The 20,993-nt window shown below is 39.3% G+C and overlaps 1 protein-coding gene and 1 long non-coding RNA gene across 4 annotated transcripts in view; one reads left to right on the top strand and one right to left on the bottom strand.

Moving 5' to 3' along the window:
* The window catches only part of VPS45 (vacuolar protein sorting 45 homolog), a 64,845-nt gene extending 49,327 nt beyond the window's left edge, over positions 1 to 15,518 (top strand). For all 3 annotated transcript variants that reach the window (XR_014053092.1, XM_081487864.1, XM_081487863.1), the window contains one exon: positions 14,507 to 15,518. Coding sequence is in view for 2 of the 3 variants with exons in the window: in XM_081487864.1 (XP_081343990.1) it covers positions 14,507 to 14,594 (88 nt within the window). In the remaining variant the exon portion in view is untranslated. The remainder of the gene's footprint in view (positions 1 to 14,506) is intronic.
* Positions 13,970 to 20,775, bottom strand: LOC145505513 (uncharacterized). The gene is made up of 3 exons (XR_014053093.1): positions 20,606 to 20,775; positions 20,010 to 20,089; positions 13,970 to 14,825 (listed from the first exon to the last, which is right to left on the bottom strand). It is a non-coding gene; the product is annotated as an uncharacterized LOC145505513 (long non-coding RNA).
* Between the last annotated feature and the right edge of the window lie 218 nt (positions 20,776 to 20,993).

Raw genomic sequence — 20,993 nt, 5'->3', positions numbered from 1 at the left:
GAGATCCGGCTTCAATCCCTGGGTCAGGAAGATCCCCTGGAGAAGGAAATAGCAACCTACTCCAATATTCTTGCCTGGGAAATCCCATGGACAGAGGAGCCTGGAGAGTTACAGTCCATGGGGTCACAAAGAATCAGACACAACTAAGCGACTAAACCACCACCACAATAGGCTGTCATTATTCTAGTTGTGTTTCCAAAGCATGTGATCCTACCTTGCAAATAAATAAGCATCTTGATTTGGGATTTGAGCTGGCCTGATGACTTCACAAGTCAGTCAAGTGTTAAGGAGTTCTGGATCCTTGCTGGAAGCAGTTGACAACCCTAGGTTAGCTGTGTGAGCCAAGAGGTCAAGAACCAGATCAGAACGGATAGAATTATTCTCCCAATAGATGAAATCCCTCTGTCTTCTCAGAATACAGGGTAGAAGTGGAGGAGAAAAGGGAGGTGAGGTGAATGTATTAGTCAGCAGTGCTGTCAACATTACCTGAGCCCCTGAGCTGTGTGTGAAGAGAGCACTTCAGTCTTCCGCAGGGCTGTCCGTCAGCTCAGTACTTTCTTTAGACTTTTGACAAGGGAGAAATGTAACACTAGATCAACCATCCTCTTACTGACAGATTCCCTTTCAAACCAATAATAATGATTACACATAGTAGGTTCTCTATAACTCTACTGGATCCAATTAAACCCTCATTAACTATAAGCCTGCAAAATAATTGTTTCATTTTTCAGTTATTTTCTTTCTAACTAGCAAAGACAGATGAAGAAAAATAGGCTTACCCCCCAAGTAATTCATGCTCGTTATAATATAAAAATTAAGTACAAAAGTCAAAATCATTCATACTATTACACAACTCAGAGCTGCTGCTGCTGCTGCTGCTAAGTCGCTTCAGTCGTGTCCGACTCTGTGCGACCCCATAGACGACAGCTCACCAGGCTCCGCCGTCCCTAGGATTCTCCAGGCAAGAATACTGGAGTGGGTTGCCATTTCCTTCTCCAGTGCATGAAAGGGAAAAGTGAAAGTGAGGTCGCTCAGTCGTGTCCCACTCTGTGCGACCCCATGGACTATAGCCCACCAGGCTCCTCTGTCCATGAGATAACCACTGTTAATATTTTGGTATATTTTCTCCTAATTTATTTTAAGATTTATTTTTATTTATTTTATTTTTGGCTGTGCTGGGTCTTCATTGCTGTGCGCAGGCTACCTGTAGTTGGGAAGAGTGGGGGCTGCCCTTCGTTATGTTGCTTGGGCTTCTCATCTGTCGCTTCTCTTGTTGCGGTGCACGGCTTCTAACATGCAGGCTTCAGTAGCTGTGCCCCGTGGACTCAATAGTTGTAACCTGCAGGCCCTACTAGCTCAGTAGTTCTGGCACATGGACTTAGTTGCGCCACAGCATGTGGGATCCTCTTGGGCCAGAGATTGAACCCAAGTCCCCTGCATTGGCAGGCAGATTCCTAACCACTAAACTACCAGGGAAGCCCCTCCTGATGTTTTTTTCCTTTACTTGAAGGTTTTTGAGTTTTAGGATCACGTTACATTCATTGACTTTAAAGTTTTGACTTGTTTTGCTTATTTTTAATTGTACTTTTAATTATGCCATATTATTAAAATTATTTTAAATGATCTTAATAGCTCTATAGTTTCAATTTTAAGGGTGTATCTCTGTTTCACTATTACTATTCAACTTTTAGATTGTTTATAGTTTTTTGTTTGATATAAATATTGTAGTAAGCATCATGTATATCGATAAATCCTTGTCTTACCTCTGAATATTTTCTCAAGATAAATGTACAGTGAGGCAGTCTCAAATATTGCTAGTAGAAATGTAAATCCATAACTTTTCTGGAAACCAACATGAGGCTTCCCTGGTGGCTCAGTTGGTAAAGAATCCACTTGTGCTGCAGGAAGCACAGCTTCGATCCTTGGGGCGGAAGATCCCCTGGAGTAGGAAGTGGCACCCACTCCAGTATTCTTGCCTGGGAAATCCCATGGACAGAGGAGCCTGGTGGGCTGCAGTCCATGGCTGCAGAAGTAATTTTCTCATTATGTATTTCAGTGCTATTTAGTGACATGCCCTGGAACCACCAGATATAAGCTGGTGTTTATGAGCACATGATGTAAGAAACACTGACCCATAGCAACTCCTAAGAGGCAATTATAATAACACTAAGAAGTTAAAATTTATTTAACATATACTATGTGTTAGACACCATACTTTATACCTGTGCTGTCCAAAAAGGTAACCAGTAGCCCCTGTAACTATTGAGTACTACTGAGTACTTGAAATGTGGCTAGTCTAGTTTGAGGTGCGCTACAAGTATAAAATACATAATGGATTTCAGACTTAGTATACAAAAAGTGTAAAATATCTCAATTTTTAAGTTGATAATGTCTTAGTTATACGGGTTAAATAAAACATACAGTTAAAGTTCATTTTACCTGTTTCTTTATATCTTTTTAATGTGCTTACTAGAACATTTAAAATTACATAGCCACTCACTTTTGTGACTTGCTTTTCATTTCTATGGGATAGTAATGTTTTAGTCATTAAATTTTCGTCTAATTCTCATAACAACCCAGTGAGGTAGGTATTTGTATTATTATCATCAACCTCATTTTTCATATGAAACTTAAGAGTAGATAAGTACTTTTTCCAAAGTCATAGAGCTAGTAAGTGGCAAAGCTGGAATTGAACTCAGTGTGTTTCCAGTCTGAGCACACAGTTGAAATAATATTTTAGAAAGTTTTATCTAGTTATGATTTTTTAAATCCCTTGCTTATAAATGTCACTTATAAAATAGCCAAAATGTGTTTTTACTAAATGGAAATTGTGTGATGCTTTCTGCTTACTAAAAAAAATACTGTAAACCAAAGCAGGGAAAAAACAGTACAAAAGTAAGGAATCTTTTAGTTTTGTTTCAAGGTTTTTGCCATCCAGTGATAATTAAGAATGAGATTTAAGACAGTGTTGCTCTTTGGGTAAAAATGACTAGTTTGATTAACTAGTGGCAGCTGTTAGTTTTATTACTACCTGAGATGATGCCTAAATGTTGGTAATAATAGAATTCTGATTTTTTTTTTTTTTTTGAGAAAGTACAGTTTAGGGCTTAGAAAACAGTTTACAATTTGAATTTCTGTAAATAAATGGGAAGCTGGGAGGATGCCGATTCATATTACCAACAGATTCTTTATAGATTTCTACTTAAACAAGTAACACTAGAAACTTGGACCTTCTCCTGTAACCATGAGTTGGTTTGATCTCTGAATTATTTACTGAAAAATTAGGATCCTATGACAGAATTTGCATTTCAAAGAAGGAGGAATCCAGAGGACACTTCTTCACTTGTAGGTATTTCAGAATTAGTTTTGAAACTGTTGAAACTGTCACCATCTTGGTAGAGATTTGGGAGAGAGTTTGACTTTTCTCTTGTAATAAAGCGTTAAGACACCATTGCCAAGAGCGGCAATGGAGTGTATCGCCTATCACTGACAAGTATATTGAGCGCTATTATGTGTAAGTTTCTGTGCAAGGTGTTAGAAAGATGAAGACAATTTCTATATCATTAAAGATCTCAATGTCTAATGGAAAAATAGGCATATAAATGAAAAACTCTAATACAATGCTTTTTTAAAAAACTAAATTAACCCAAGATTCAAATCTAAGTGTGTCCCCTGATTCCAGTTTATTTGTACATTGAAACATATTTTTTAATTAAAAATTGCTTTTTGTTACAAAATCAGTATATAATCCTTATAGGAAAAAAATTTAATACAGCTAAGCAAAAAGAAGATAATAAAAATATTCATACTACCACCATCTCAGCATTGGAAATGTCAATGTCTTGATGATTTAGATTTTTTTCTGTGAATATATACATATATATGTTTAAATAAAGTGGAATATACTATACATGTACTTTCAATGAAAATCCTTATATGTCATTTTTAATGACTGAATGGTATTCTGTTGTGTGATTGTGCCATGATTTATTTAACCAATCGTCAGGTTTTTGTCCATTCAACAAGTACTTCTTGAGCACTTATGTATTCCAGAAGCTATCTTGAGACTAGGTACATGGTGATGAACAAAACAAATATTCTTTGATAGTCATTGTTTATCACCTTTTACTCTTATAAACCGTAACAAACATAATTTTATATACATCTTTACACACTTGTCCATATATTCACTTAGTAATGCCAAACACTCTGCTGACTTCATTTCATATATTATCTCATTTAATGTTCATGATCCAGAAGGTAATATTGTTGTGGTCCCAATTTGCAAGTGAAAGAACTGGAACATTAAGAGAAAAATTAAGTAGTTTGCCTTAGGTCGTATAGCAAGGAAGTGCAAAGCTAGAATTCAGGTTCAGATTTCTGTCATCCTAGATTCCATGCACTGCTAGCAATGTTGAGATGAAATTACTGCATCAGAGAGTATTAACCTTTTTAATATTTTTAAATACTAATTTGCCATCCAGAAAAGGTTTGTTTATACCTTCACATCATACCCTTCCAACCCCGAGGTTAATTGCTCCTGATTTTTAAAAATAGCAAATTTAAAAAATAATCAATTTGTACAGAGAAAGTTGGTTAAAAAACATTTTATTTCAACTCAAATGCAGAGAAAAAAGAAGCAGATAAATAGTGTGAAGTAAGAGATCAGTAAACAAGACAGCCAGAAATAAGAGGCAGAGGCAGAGGTAGATATTGTGTGGTTTCAAAGCAGCACCGCCCCCCTACCGCTTACTCGCCACAGTCCCCTTAAGAGGCACTGATCTTACACTGGTTCAATGATAGACCCCCACCCCTACCCCTATGTCACTGAGGATACTTTTTTTATTTTGTTTGAGCTAGTTTGAATGGGTTTCTGTTTCTTGCAACCAGAAGGTTGCCATTCAGGAAAAGGGATATTCTCTTTTGCAAGTTTATAGGATATGCCTTTTTGTGTAGTACGTAAGACCCTATCCAGTGTTTGCATGTTTGTTTCAGGATTTGTTAGGTTAGACAGTAAAAAACTTTAAATGAAAGGAAAAACTCAAAAATGCTAACTCTGTGTAGTGAGACATGAGTGACTCATTTACTTATTTCTTATGTTATTTGCATTTTAATGTTTTTTAAAGATGAGAAAAATTTTAAGTTATTCTACAGAGTTTGAAAAGTCAGTTTGGTACCATTTGCAATTATTAAGTAGTAAAGTATATAGTTGAGTACCCTCTACACAGCCCTGCAAAACTGTATTTAACTTCCCCAGTTGAATGATGCATCTTTCAGGACATAAGTTCTTTCATTAGGATTATCATTAGAACTCCTGGGCTTGAATGAAACCTATTATTTATAAATCACCTTTTGGTACCCTTTGGTCTTTTAAGAGGCAGTGTAGCACAGCAATTAAGAGCAACAGCTCTAGGGACTTCCCTGGTGCTCCAGTGGCTGACTTCGAGCTCCCAATGCAGGGAAACTGGGTTCAGTCCCTGATTGAGGCACTATATCCCACATGCCACAACTAAGACCTGGCAAAGCCAAATAAATAGTTTTTTTTTTTAAGGGCTCTAGGGCCATATTACCTTTTTTTTTTTTTTTTTTTGGCTGCATTAGGTCTTAGCTGCTGCATGTGGGATCTAGTTCCCTGAGCAGGGATTGAACCCAGGCCCCCTGCATTGGGAGCTCGGAGTCTTAGCCACTGGACCATCAAGGAAGTCCCCAGACTACCTTTTATAAATCCTAGTTTTGCCATGTGTCCACTTGTATGACCCTAGGCAAGTTAACTTTTTTGTGCCTCCATTTTCTCAGCTGTAAAGTGGAGGTAATAATAGCTCCTTATATCATTGTTATAATGATTGGATGATATAATATATATAAAATATTAGAGGAGAACCTGGCACAGGAGAAGCACTTAATATGTGTTGCTTGCTACTGCTGTTGTTATTACCATTACATTTGGGGAAAATCAAGTAAAAAAAGACTGGATATTCATCATCACCACCTCTGTTGTTACCCATACTTCCAAATCACTTGGTTTGAAAACTCTTACTTTAACATAACTCAAGAGCAGAATTATATTATTATGCCCAGCATTACTGGGGTTATGGTGAAATTTACTATGAAGATAGCCAATTGCCGGGTGACTTTTGTGGTCTATGCAGGAAAAACTTTAGTAGCTTGATTTCCATTTGTACTCACACAAACTTCCCCTTTGAAACCTCCAGACTCAGCACCTCTATAATTAATAGACTTTCACAGTGTCTTTAACATCCATGCTTGCTACAGAGAGGTTATTTGGAGCTTTGTTTCTTTTTGGTTTGGGGGAGTGGGGGGTGTTTGTTGGTTTTGGTATGGTGGTCCCCATTCTACTTCTGTAGTTGTTGCTCTGACAAATTGATGTGGTCTTGAATGTTCCCAGTGGTGAGAAAGTACATCTATCACTCTGTTTCTTCTCAGATGATAATCTCCTTTCATACCTTTATGTAACTGATGTTACAGGCAGTTCAGTCTTTGAGGAGTCCATCTTTTGCCCTGTGGACCATGAGGATAATCTCTTCTCCTCACATGAATTACACATGCACAGTGTTGGATACATGCAGAATCCCACTGGTTACTTTTTTGTCCAATTTCTTCACAGGAGGGAGATGAAGTAAGACCAAGGGCTCCTGTTTATTTGTTTTGCTTTGCTTTGCTTATTTTTTGGAGAAGGCGATGGCACCCCCACTCCAGTACTCTTGCCTGGAAAATCCCATGGACGGAGGAGCCTGGTAGGCTGCAGTCCATGGGGTCGCGAAGAGTCGGACACGACTGAGCAACTTCACTTTCACTTTTCACTTTCATGCATTGGAGAAGGAAATGGCAACCCACTCCAGTGTTCTTGCCTGGAGAATCCCAGGGACGGGGGAGCCTGGTGGGCTACCATCTGTGGGGTCGCACAGAGTCAGACACAACTGAAGCAACTTAGCAGCAGCAGCAGCTAATTTTTTCATAAATCTGGTGTCTGGTACTAAGGTGGGAACTGGGAAGGAGTAGTCTACAACAGGTGGTTCCATTGTTTGTAAGAAAGTATCATGGGGTAAAGTAACCTCATTGGAGTTGGTTATAATCAAGGAAATATTTTATATATTAAGCCAGTGTTTCCAAGGTTTGTTCTATGCAAGATTTGTTTGGGGAGATATTGATAGATATTTTAAAAAGGTTCTTGGACAACTAAATCACTGTATCCTCTTGGAAAATAGAGAGACTCACATTAGCATGTTAAAGATTGTGAGAAATGTCAGAGTATAGAAACCATTTAGATATAGAAGCTTTTTTCTTAATTATATCTTAACATAGTAGTTTTGGGCTTCCCTCATGGCTCAGCAGTAAAGAATCCACCAGCAATGCAGGAGACATGGTTTCAATCCCTAGGTCAGGAAGATCCCCTGGAGAAGGAAATGGCAACCCACTCCAGTATTCTTGCCTGGGAAATCCCATGGACAGAAGAGCCTGGTAGGTTACAGTCCATGGGGTCCCAAAAGTGTTTAGTGACTAAACAATAAGAACATATGTAAATATAAGTTAGAAAATATAATGAATACTCTTGGATCCTTCACCAAAGGACTGGAAAATTGCCAATAACATGGATCTGTCTGTGTATTCTGCTCCAATTATATCCCTTATCTCCCTACAACAAGTAAACAGTATCCTAAATTTTGTGTTTAATTCCCTTGCTTTGATGGAGAGAGTTGTATTTTTATCACTAATCCATGTATTTCTAAACATAGAATAAGCAAGCATTGTTTAGTCTTGCGTATTTTTTAGCTTAATAAAGAAAATTGTATCATACTTTTTCACTGGCCATATGTCTAAGATTCATCTGTACTATTCCATGTAATCTTGTTCATTTGTTTTTCAGTACTGTGTACCATTCTACTGTGTAAATATACCACAGCTTGCTTCTCCATTCATCTGTCCATAGACATTTGAGTTATTGGGTTTTTGTTTTGTTTACTATTGCTATTACTATTGGTTTAGTCACAGAGCAGCAAGAAAAAAATGTGAGCCAAGGGTATTGACAGATTGTTATGATAATACTATTTGGGAAGAAGATATTTATTAACTGCTTTATATAAGGTACTTTTCCAAGGCAGGGCCTAAAATACAAAGAAAATAAGATCCCTATCTTTAATGATCTTATGGTTCAGGTGGAGAACTCAAACAAACCTGTATTTCTCAAATTAGGATATAATTAGTACCAGAGTCACACAAAGGCACAGAATAAGCATGACACATCTTTTGGGATGTCTGTTTTCTTTAGCAGTGGGGGGACTTCTAATTCCAGGAGTAGAATTAAATAATTTAGCTGATCAACTCCTCTGCAAAAAATATAAACGTGTTTATGTTTGTTGAAATTTAAAAGGCCCTTTTATGAAAAATAACAAAATTGTTAATGTGTTTTTAAAGCAAAATATCAGCCCTCAAGAAAGATGTAAGCCAGTAAACCAATTTGGACTGTACCCTCAATACTAATAAATTGATTCTCTTCTGTTGTTTAGGGGTTCTTAGGTACAAAAGTTTGAGAAGTGTTAATGTATGTAAGTTAAATAAAATGTGTCCAAAAAAGAAATAATTAATTCTGGCAGCGTAATCAGGAAATGCTTCACCATGGAGATAGCATTTGAACTAGACCTTGAAGAGTAAGTTGGATTTCCATAGGAAGAAAGAGCATTCAGGACTGAGAAAACAGCATAACTGAAGACAGGAGGTGGTCGGGAAAGGTACATTGCATTTGAGAACTAATGAGTTCTAAATGGGTAAAGTATACACCCAGTGAAGAGCAGTATGATCTCTATGTATGAGATTCGTAATATTTTCAGACATAGATATCAAAGCCAGCTTGTTCCCTTACTCCTGATCAATTGCTGCTGGATGTTTAGGAAAAGTTTAGCACAATAGGTGACATTTAAGCTGAGGTCTTAACTTCTTGTAAAAAATATAAATCTGATCCATGTATTCATTCAGCAAATACCTAATTCAGTGTCTGCTTTATATTGAGGATACACAGATCAAGAAGCTATTATTCAAGGTGGACTTGCAGGTAAAAAGTCTTTAGAAGAGAACTCCCACAGCTCCCACACTGCCACTGTCCTCCGCCTTCCATCCCATCACAGTGGTTAGTGCTGCTGGCTGAGCCTAGCCCTCCCACTTGGGCACCAGATTCCATTCCCTCACTTTCTCTAGGGCATCACTCCAGACCTGCTTTTCTCTCAATCCTGAATGGGTTTTTCACACCCTATTTGCTCATTCATAGAAGCACAGAAACATGCTAGGTTTTTTCCCCATCTTTAAAAACTCTGTTTACCTCCTATCTCTTCCCAGGTTCTATACTATTTCTCTGTTCTCTTTTATAGCAAAATTCTTCAAGAGTTGTTTTTACTCATGACCTTTGATTCCTCTCCTTATACATTCTCTTAAATCTGTATCTTCTTTTAAATCTTACCTCTTCTCTTAAGCCACTCCATTCAGCCTTTCATGCCTGTCATTCCCCGAAATCACTTTTGTTGTGGTTCCAGGGATCTCCATGTGGCTAAACTCAGAATCAACTTTTAGTACTCATTTTACTTGACATTTCAGCAGCATTTGACACTGTTGACCAGTTCCTTCACTTTGAAAGACTTTTACCACTTAGCTTCCAGAAACTACACTCTGCTAGTCCTCCTACCTCACTTGCCATTCCTTCTTTGTCTCTTTTGTTCATTTCTCCTATTTTTGAAGTCCCTGGAACTCTATTCTTGGACTCCCTCTCTTCTTGTGTACACCTCACTCCTTGCTAGTCTTATGGCTTTAAATTATATCCTCTAATGACTCCCAGATTTACATCTCTAGTCTGAGTTTTTCAACCTCAGCACTGTTGGTATTTGAGGACAGATAATTCTTTGTTGGGGGGAACTGTCCTGTACATTATAGGATGTTCAGCAGCATTCCTAGCAGAGGCCAGTGGCACTCCCACAGTTATGGCCACCAAAAATGTTCCCAGACATTGCCAGATGTACCCTCAGCATAAAATCACACACCTCTCCATTGAGAATCACTATTTTTAAAAATATTTTTATTTATTTGGTTGCACTGGGTCTTAGTTACAGCAAAAGGGATCCTTAGCTGCCACATGTGGGATCTAGGTCCCTGACCAGGGATTGAACCTGGGCCCCCTGCATTGGGAGCCCAGAGTCCTAGCCACTGAACCACCAAGGAAGTCCTGAGAATCACTATTTTTAATCTGAGCTTCTCTCCCAAACTCCAGATGTATATATCTAACTGTCTACTTGATACTTCTCCTTGAATGTCTAATAAACATCCATATTTAACAATAATCAAACCAGGTTTCCAATATTTCTTCTTAAATATAATCTTCCCTCAGACTTATCCATTCTCCTAGTTGCTTAGGCCAAAAACCTTGTCTTCCTGGCTCCCCTGTTTCTCTCACCTACATGCTGATTTATCAGTAAATCTTGTGATCTTTCCCTTCAAAGCATGTCCAGAATCTGATACCCTCTCATCACAACTGCCTGGTTTGTACTACCATCGCTTCCCATCAGGATGCCTTACGTTTAACCCCGTGTAGTCTGTTCTCAGTATAGCAGTAGAGCGAATCTATGAAAGTACATAATGTCACATCTCTGCACTAAACCCTCCAGCTGTTTCCCATCTTACTCAAAGTACAAATCACAATCCTTAAAATCCTTATTACCAGGCCTCACATGAGCTCATCTTCACACTCCCCTCCATCCCCTTCCCTTAATCTCTCCAATCTCATCTCTTACTACCCAATACCTTATTCACCTCACTCCAGCTACACCATCCTCTTTTCTGTTCCCTGAACATACCTGGCCTTGGAAGCCCCCAGATATGTCTTCCATTGCCTTATTCAAGTCTTGGCTCCAATGTCAGTTTCTCAGTGAGGTCTTCCTTGACCACTGGATTTAAAATCTCACACCACCATCATTACCTCCAACTCTCCTTCAAAGCTGCTTTGTTTTTCTCCATAGCATTCTCTTCATCTAACATATTACAGAGAGGCAGTGTAGCATCATGGTTAAAAGAACAAACTCTTGTTCTCTTGAATAAGAGAACGAGATTGTCTGTGTTTGCATCCCAGTTTGGTCACGTTCAAGATATAAGACTTGATTCCTGTGCCTTAATTTCATTGTGAAGTAGGATGGTTTCTATCTCATTAGAATTGTACTTCACATGTAGTAAGTGATGTTTTTTACCGTTATTACATTTTACTTATCAATTTTGCTTATCTTCCTTCCTTCCCTAGTGGAATATGTATGCCATGAGAGCAGAATTTTTTCACTTCACTTATTGCTATATTCACAGCTTTTAAAACAGTGCCTGGCACATAGGCACTTAATAAATATTTGTTGATCAAATTGTTATCTCTGGAAAGACTGATGGGGAAAAGAAGAGTCAAAGAAGATGAGCTTTATGTATACTACTTAACACTTTTACAGAAAGAATATATTCATGTATTACTGTACCGAAAAAAACTCATAGGCTTATGAAAACAAATAAATTCCTAGAAGCATTGTACTGTGAGAGCAAGTTGGGTTTTAAAAGATGCATCAGTCGACTAGATAAAATGCGATAGGGATGGGACAGCTTTCTAGACAGAGGGAATAGTATATTCAGAAGCAAAGAAGTAGAAAACATAGCAGTAGCTCTGACAACCGTAATCAGTATTTTGAGCTATTAAAAGTTCAATCTTGTCCTTTTCTCTCCCCCGTTCCGATATTCCAACTAAGTATTTGGCTATAATTAGAAGCTTATTACTCCATTAAGGCAAATATCTTGGATTTTTTCTCATTATTTTTCAGAATGTCTTTTTCTATTTTCTTGCTCCCCAGAAATTCCATTCATTTTTTTCCATTATACCACTCTTCAGATCTGATTCTAAATTCCTTTAATGTTTTTATTGTAAGAAACTCACATGTAATTTCCATCTGTGGAGTATAGTTTTTTAAAAAAAGGAATAGACAGATATTGTTATAATATATAGCTTTATTTAGGAACACAGTTGTTCTTTTCAATTATTTTAGTAATTAAAACTTAAAATTCTGTGTTAGTCTCTAGTCCCTTACCAAAGACTTATAAGTAAAGAAACTTGTTTTTCAATGTGTGATGTAAGATTTTTTGAGGTTGATTTTTAAAAATCAGGCTCTTTTCTGCCCACCTTCGAAGTTCTCTCCATAGAGCCCAAAATGACAGCACAAACCAAGACAAGCACTAGTGCTAATCCACTAGGTTATCTCCTATTTATACCATCTCTCACTTTGCTTTGTGATTGTGTATCCCTCTGACTGAGAGCCCCTTAAAGTTTAGAAGTCATAACAAGTGTTCATATATACACCTCATTCAGTGCCTACCATATAATGGATGCTCAGTACATACTGTTACATTTAATTGAACTGAGCTGAATGGACTGGATTACAGTATCACAGGGGAAGGGGGTTTTTGAGTTTGGTTTTTAAGTAAGATGGATTTAAAACAAATCTGGGAAGAAAAATCATTCTGTTTTGTTGTTTTTAAACACAGTCTAAATTTGGGGTACAGATACCAATATGTTCATCACCCATAATTTTTAAAGCATTCTGAAGTGACTCATCGAAGTCCCCAAATAGATACTTTTTAAAAAGCCACAATAGCCCTGGGGAACAAAATTAGGCCTAGCAGATATAAAGAGCGTTTTCTCTTTGCAGGCAAGAATGTGGGGTCTTGTTGATCCACAGAGCAGGATCTTTAAGTACAATTTCAGGAAGTTAGTCCTTTCCTTTGCACATATAGCACAGTCTCAAGTGAAGCAAAGATCACCTCATAGATTTTGATAGGGTTTCCCAGCATATTTGTTTCATTCTTACCAAAAGTCACTAATCAAAGACTTCTTGTGTTATCTTTCAACAACAACAAAAAAAGTGCTGCCTCATTTCCTGACACTTATTTTCTGACCTCAAGTGTCTCCTGGCCAACTGGCCAAAGAGCCAGGCTAGACAGAGGTGCCATTATTAACAGAGGTGTTCAGTGGATGAATAGATGAGTTTAGCTTCTACTTCTTTCCCTCTATTTCACCATTTTCTTCTTTTGCAAAGGAGTTTGGAATTTAAATTCTCTAAGCCTATAATCTTCCAGGTCTAAAACTGCGGTAATAATAAGTTACCTGGTCATTTCACCAACCCTCTGCCTGCTACTAGACCTGTATCCTGAGAAAGAGTCCAGCATACTTCTAACTAAGTACTGCCTCCCAAACTCCTGTATTACAGAGAAAGCTTTCTTGCCAATGGGTGGCTATTTTAATTACTTCATTTATTCAGTATACCTTTATTGGGACCCTACTAAGTGTCAGCCTCTGTGCTAAACTCTGAAGATCTAAGATGAATAAATCTTAGTCCCACCCTAAGTAACTCACAGTCTATTCTGGCATCAATAATGTATGGAGTACCTGATTAATAATAATATGGTACTAAAACAGCTCTAGGACAGAGTGATAATAATGATGGAGGTGACTAGTTCAGCATGGAGGAGAGTTTGGGAAGGTTTCACGGAAAATGTGGCCTTTAATCCTCAGCCTTAAAATGATACAAGGGATTTCATCAGACAAAGAAGGGGTAGTCAATCATTTAAGACTTAGAACATAATAAGAGCAAAAGCATAAAGGTGTGAAATCTTAGGACACATTTAGGGAACAATGAATGGTGGGGCATGAAAGGCACATAGGCTGCATGGTTGGTGGGAGATGGAACCAGACAAGTGAGAGTATTGTGTGGATTCGAGAGCTGGATTTGAATCCCAGCTAAGCCACTTACTACCTGTTGTGACCTTCTGAAGTCACTTAATCTCTCATTTTTTAAATGAGGATAATAGCATAAATACATACACTCCGTTTATATGTATACACACACATAGCTTAAACCAAGTCTCAGAACAAAACAGATACAACTATCAGTTATTACTAGGCCACATTATAAAGAGCCTTGAATTTTAATCTGTATATGATTCTATAAGCAAAAGAAAGTTTTTAAAGCAGAAGAGGAAAAAGTATACAATAGGATATAACTTGTATTTAGAAAATTGGTGCCACTTTGGATAGCAGATTGGATAAAGAATAGATTAGAGGCACAATAAAAGTTCTGAGGCAGTTTTAAGAGTATAAGTAAGAGGTACTGATATAATATGGTTCTGAGATTGGATAGCCTTGTCCTTAAAAATTCTGGATTCCAGACTAGAAATTTCAAACTTGAAAAATCCTGCAAGTTTAAAACTAAAAACACAGAACTCTGGGAAAGTGCCAAAAGGCGCTCTCCTAGCCCAGATGTTTTCGTGCTCAACTGATGCCTCTATTCTGCACCCGGATATCAGACCGGTGCTTCTTGTGTTCTACTCATGATATCCTTTCATCTACGTAGATATTATGAGCAAGATACTCTGTTTTGGAGATGCCTTTTTTTGTCCCCCCTTTGAGTAACTCAAGTCTACTGGTCAGTTTCCTAGAGGAAGTTCTGGCTTCTGGACTGCACAGCCGAAGCAAGGAAAGCTCTCAGGTTACATCAAGGTCAGCAAGCAGAAGATGAAGTGGTGATGGAGAGGTGAGCCGAATGGTGCAACTTCCCCTCTTGCATCGCTGCAGGCTTTCTCCACTGACCAGAGGGGTGTTGGAGAAGAGCCTTGGGTTTTGAGCTTGTTGTTATAACCCACATCCAGGTAGCCTGCTGATTCCCGAACTGTTGGCACAGACACCAAGACTCCCAGTGATGAGTTGAGAATAAGTCTGAGCCCATTCCAATCCAGTTTTCTCATGGTTTCTTTATCAAATAAATAAATGTATTCCTTAATTAGGAGATTGGGATCGACTTATATACACTACTATGTATAAAACAGATAACTAATGAGGACCTGCTGTATACAGCTATAGCACGGGGAGCTCTACTCCATTCTCTGTGGTGACCTAAATGGGAAAGAAACTAAAAATGAAGGGATATATGTATACATATAGCTGATTGACTGCTGTACAGCAGAAACTAACACAACATTGTAAAGCGACTATACTTCAATAAAAATTAATTTTTTTTAAATAGCTCATGAACTCATACTTAATTTAGGCAAACTGAGTAGTAAGAACAAAAGTATGTATGTACAGATGTTTACAGTATTTGGAATTGATTAACAAAATTAAACCATTTGTATCAGTTCAAAAAAATGTATTCCTTGTATTTGATAGCACAATCACTTCAGTTTCTGATTAATTTTGTTGGGCTCTTACTTGAGTAAAGGATTAGAGCTTAAAGGAGTTTTAAAAATTAAAAATTAGATGCACATACTACAGACGCTCCTCTTGACCCCTTTTATTTTTCATTAACATCACATTTCTGCACAAATCATTTCTGAAAACTCATATTTCTATAAGAACCATCCAAAAATTATTTGTCCCTAAATTGCAGTTTTCTGTGGTACTGAGAAACCATGTATGAAGACAATAAAAATCCATTTTATGAAAAGATACAAGTGATTTGTTTTTGTTTCTTTGGGGTTAATAACTATTTATTCGGAATTTATGAGATGAGGCATGAGCTGGCTGTACACCAAACAGAGAGAAAGCATTGCCTGTACCCAAAGGATAGGTAAAGTATGTCAAGGCAAATAATATATTCTGGTGTCAATTTCACTTCTCTTGAAAGCAGTGGAAAATTATAATGTCATTAATACCAGGAAATTATGGTGTGCTCAAATCCTACCACAGTCCTTTCCTGGTGCTTGGCATAAAATTTTTAAACCTTCCTTTTATGTTGATAAACTTTTTGTAGCATCAGACAGTCTAGACTCAAATCTGTGTCATAGTTATGTGACTTTGGGAATGTTACTAAGTCTCTTAGTGGCTCAGTTTCCTCATCTATTAATACAAAAAGAGAGTAATTAAATTCCTCCTCATAGGATCGTAAGGACTAAAAAAGATGAGAGAATACATATAAAGCACTTAGAACAATGTCTGATACATAGTAAACCACCCAATGAAATTTGACTAATAATAGTATAAATAATATGGATTCTGTCTCCAAGTTGGGGATACAGAATCACTACACAAAATGACTGAATTTCTGTCATCCTCCCACTACATTAATCAGCGGTTTAAGAAGTAGGAGGGAAGAGCTGACGGGTCATTGGACCCATCTCCCCCTTCCTCTCCCCTCAGCTCTCGGCCATTGTTTCACCAGACACTCATGAGAAGCCCCTGAGGCTTTTGTCCATATTACAGCGAAGAGCTAAGATCTAATAAGTTCTGTTCTCTTTTGTTTTTTAAATAATAAAAAAAAAGTAAGGCAGCCTTACTTTTAAGGCTAGGGGAGACAAGTTTTAAATGCAGCATTTTACAAGTTACATAGTTTTTTCAAATGGAAACCTCCTTTTTCCAAACAGGATTACCTGTGCTTGCCCCTCTCTTGGCAAGATAACTCTGGAATAAGAACACCTTTCTAATATCGTTCTCTTCATTATTCATCTGCTTCCATAGTGCCTACTCCTCTAGCAATATTAAGAAGTCTAGGGACACACGTGCACCCGTGGCTGATTCATGTCAATCAATGTACGGCAAAAAACACAATATTGTAATTACCCTCCAATTAAAATAATTAATAAAAATAAAAAAGAAGTCTAGGGACTTCCCTGGCAGTCCAGTCAGTGGTTAAGCCTCTGTGCTTCCACTCTAGGGGGCCCTGGTCAGGGAACTAAGATCCCACACACATGCCTCAAGGTGCAGCCAAAAGGAAAAATTTTAAAGTCTTAAGAAATGAGCCTTACCTTCAAGGTGTTTTATACCAGAAGATGGCATTTCTTTATTAAGGATCAAAGATTCATATTTTTATTTAAGATTTATAGAGCTGATAATATTATTACTGGCCCTTTCTTTTTTCCCTTTAAAAACATCATTTAAAAAAAAAATCTTTTGGCCACATCACATGGCATGTGGGATCTTAGTTCCGGGACCAGGAATCAAACCCGTGCTTCCTGCATTGGCAGTTTGGAGACTTAACCACTGGACCGCTAGGAAAATCTCTAAAAACATTTTAATTAAGGTCTCATATGCTTTTAATGCTTTTATGCTCCCTTCTAGGAGATTGAAATGCCCTAGTCAAAACCTCTATGTCCCATTCACTCTACAAAAGCCAAGATGTTTGTATTTAGCTAAACAACTGTTTAGCTAACAGTTTCTGGCCTGTGAATATGCAGGCAGCAATTCACAATCCTTACCTCTGATGGCTTCCTTCTTTCTCTTTTAAGTGAAGTTACTTATAAAGTAGCCAATTTAAGAACAAAGCTACTGACAGTTGGGTCTTATCCATGGCAATCCAGTTAGGGAGGTAACCCACCATAAGTACCCCCAGTATCTTATCTCCACCAAAGAAGGAAATTGGGGTATTTGAGTTATTTTTGTGGTTTGTGTGGTGTTGGAGAAGACTCTTGAGAGTCCCTTGGACTGCAAGGAGATCCAATCCATCCATCCTAAAGGAGATCAATCCTGGGTGTTCATTGGAAGGACTGATGTTGAAGCTGAAACTCCAATACTTTGGCCACCTCATGCGAAGAGTTGACTCATTGGAAAAGACCCTAATGCTGGGTAGGATTGGGGGCAGGAGGAGAAGGGGACGACAGAGGATGAGATGGTTGGATGGAATCACTGACTCGATGGACATGGGTTTGGGTAGACTCCGGGAGTTGGTGATGGACAGAGAGGCCTGGCGTGCTGCAATTCATGGGGTCGCAGAAAGTCAGACACGACTGAGCGACTGAACTGAACTGAACTGAACTGTGGTTTGTGTGTGTGGTAGTGTCAAGCTCACTGAGGAGACTGTGCTATGAAAATGAGAAAAAAAAACAAACCCATAAGTTCTACTCTGAGATTTCTTACTTAAAGATTGATCTTTGGAAATAGTCCCAATTCATAGATCCCAATTCAGGTGCCACGACGCGGTTCGCCTGGTGGAGAGAAGTAAAGCCTAAAGAACAGGCCAGGGGAGGAGCATGGCTTATGGAAAGAGGGATGAGTAACAGAACCAAAAGAGACAAGCAAGGGAGGGTAGGGCAGGATGATAACATGAAGGAGTGTAGCCGTACAGGTTAATGAACAAAGAAAAGCCAGAAATTTATGTAACAGCTTCAGGAGCAAATAGACAGGGAAGGTTCTCCAGCCCACAAGCATCTGTTCTGGAATCTGAAAATTACTTTGGAGAGTTTGGATATTTTAGCAGTCCCCTTGCCTGATGTTCCACAAAGCTCCAGCTCCTTGCCAATACAGCACAGGGGGCTCTAGTAACTTGCATGCAAGATGTCCTCAAGTATTTGCTGACTAAAGGAAGATGGAGCAAGTCATGAATTAATTTTTTTTCCCATAAACAAGAACCTATTTAAAAGTCCAAACCACTCCCATCTCCCTGGGCCAGCAAGCTTTCAAAACATCAAGCAGGGTAGTTTTCTCACCAGTATATTGGGACATTTTGCTTCCTCGCTTATGACAATACCTTGGGTTTCCTCATTCTTTTTAAAATCACTTTTAAATAGTTGTTGTTGTTCAGTCAGTAAGTTCTGTCTGACTCTTTACAACCCCATGGACTGCAGCACTCCAGGCTCCTCTATCCTTCACTGTCTCCCAGGGTTTGCTCAAATTCATTTCCATCGAGTTGGTGATGCTATCTAACCATCTCATACTCTGTCACCCCCTTTTCCTCTTGCCCTCAATCTTTCCCAGTATCAGGGTGTCTCCCAATGAGTTGGCTCTTCACATCAGATGGCCAAAATATTGGAGCTTCAGCATCAGTCCTTCCGATGAATACTCATGGTTGACTTCCCATAGGATTGACTGGTTTGATCTCCTTGCCGTCCAAGGGACTCTCAAGAGTCTTCTCCAGCACCACAGTTTGAAAGCATCAATTCTTCAGCACTCAGCCTTCTTTATGGTCCAATTCTCACATCTGTACATGACTACTGGAAAAGCCATAGTTTTGACTATACAGACCTTTGTTGGCAAAGTGATGTCTCTGCTTTTTAATATGCTGCCTAGGTTTGTCATAGCTTTCCTTCCAAAAAGCAAGCATCTTTTAATTTCACGGCTGCAATTAACTGTCCACGGTGATTTTGGAGCCCCCCAAAATAAAATCTGTCATTGCTTCCACTTTTCCCCCTTCTATTTGCCACGGAGGGTGGAAAACAGAGATGGTGAGAAGGGGACTGTGTATGTGTACAAAGCCTAGGCTTTGTGGAGTCAGAAAACCTGGATTCTAACCTAGTTAGCCAGTAACTTGCTGTGTTAACCTGGGCAAGTGGGTTGATTTGCCATGCCCTGTTTCCTCATTTCCAAGTGGAAATAATATTTATACTTCACAAGGTGGCACTAAAGATTTAAAGAAACTATATATGAGAGCATTTTGAAAGGATACGTTTCTATATCAGTCTAAAATAGAGGAATAAATTAGTATGGTAAATGAGAAGAGGTTAAGAGGAATATTGTCAGATTAGGGAGAAAGGAGGAGCTGGAAAAAAAAGAGAAGACCCCTCCTTCATTTGACAGATACCAGAAAAAGCCAAGACCACTTCACTGCTCAATTTGGCCAACATTTTTTTTTTTTTAAATCTGGAGACATCTCTGAAAAAGAGGTTCTTCCTTTCCTCTGCTCCTCTGTGCCAGGGATTTTTATTCATTTGAAAGTTTCTGTGTGCCTGCCATATGTCAGGCAGTGTGTTCGTTAGCTCATTATTATTTAGTAATTAGCCCTAGAGGGCAATACTGTATTTTGAAAGGACTTTCATGGGTCATCTCATGTATTCCCCTATCTTTCCTCTTGGTGGAACTGGCAGTCAGTTCCTACAGAGGAACTGAGGCCCAAAGAAATTCAGTGACTTGACCAAAGGCCACAGAGCAGTGATGAAACCAGTACCCAAACTAGGTTTCCTCTCTCCTCTTCCCATTAAATGTGTACTGAGGGGGAAAAGGAAGTTACCAAGATGTTGTGTGGGCTCCGTGGCAGATTTGGCTTAGGAGTGATCAGCAGTTTCCTCCAGCCAGGGCCTCTTCTGGGTACTGTGGTAGACAAGGTGGAATTTTTACATGTCAGTGCATTAGGGAGAGACACCAGGTAGCAGGATGTTTAAGCCTCACCTGGTGCTTATATTTAAAGCCACTTGGTCTAACAGATCATGGCTTTGGAGACAAGAATTCTATTCCTTCCAGCACTTACAATGTGTCTGCAAATTCTGTATTTCACTTTTCTCTCTATGCACTGGAGATCATACTACCTCATACATAGGGTTATTCTTCCGAGGCTCAAATAAGGCCTAAGGATTTGTAAACTGGAAGAAATGTGTATTAATATTAAGTTCTCTTCCGCGGAGAGCCCCTACACATCGGTACCCTCCGAAGCATAAAACTTTTCCCCAACAGTTGACCTGCCCAGACCACTACTCCACCACCTAGGGCGTGTGAATTCCGGATGCCAGTCCTGGGTAACACGCCCTCTCAGCTCACGCTCTTGTTTTTGTTTGGGGTTTGGGAGGGAGAAGATCTCATCTAGGTTATCGCTGGTCTTTAGGAACCTGCCTGTCTCTCCATCACCCGATCCATCGGCCCCTGCCGGCTCTCTCGGCAGGTCGGCCCGGGCGGTCTTCTCAGGCTCCACCTCTCGCTCCGGCAGTCAGTGCGAGTCTGGGTCCCCCCGCCGCCCCAGACGCCGTTCCCCGGCGGGGTGTAGGTCTGTCTTCTTCACCCTCAGTGAGTCAGAAACAAAGGAGGGTGTGGGGGGAGCGCACTCTCTCCGGCTCGGCGATTCGCCCTTTATTCTGAACTCGCAACGTCAGCGGGCGGGTGGATGGAGCTGCGGGGCGCGGGCTGGGCCGCCCACATCGCGCCGGGCCGGGGGAGCGGCCGGGCCGGGCCGGGCCGGGCTGGCGGGCAGCGGGGGCGCGCTCGGGGGACCGGGCCGCGTGGG

This window comes from Giraffa tippelskirchi, chromosome 5, assembly GCF_054371585.1.
Source record: "Giraffa tippelskirchi isolate mGirTip1 chromosome 5, T2T-mGirTip1v1.2.pri, whole genome shotgun sequence".
In the NCBI taxonomy this organism is placed as follows: domain Eukaryota; kingdom Metazoa; phylum Chordata; class Mammalia; order Artiodactyla; family Giraffidae; genus Giraffa; species Giraffa tippelskirchi.
This window is presented reverse-complemented; position numbering and strand designations above follow the sequence as displayed.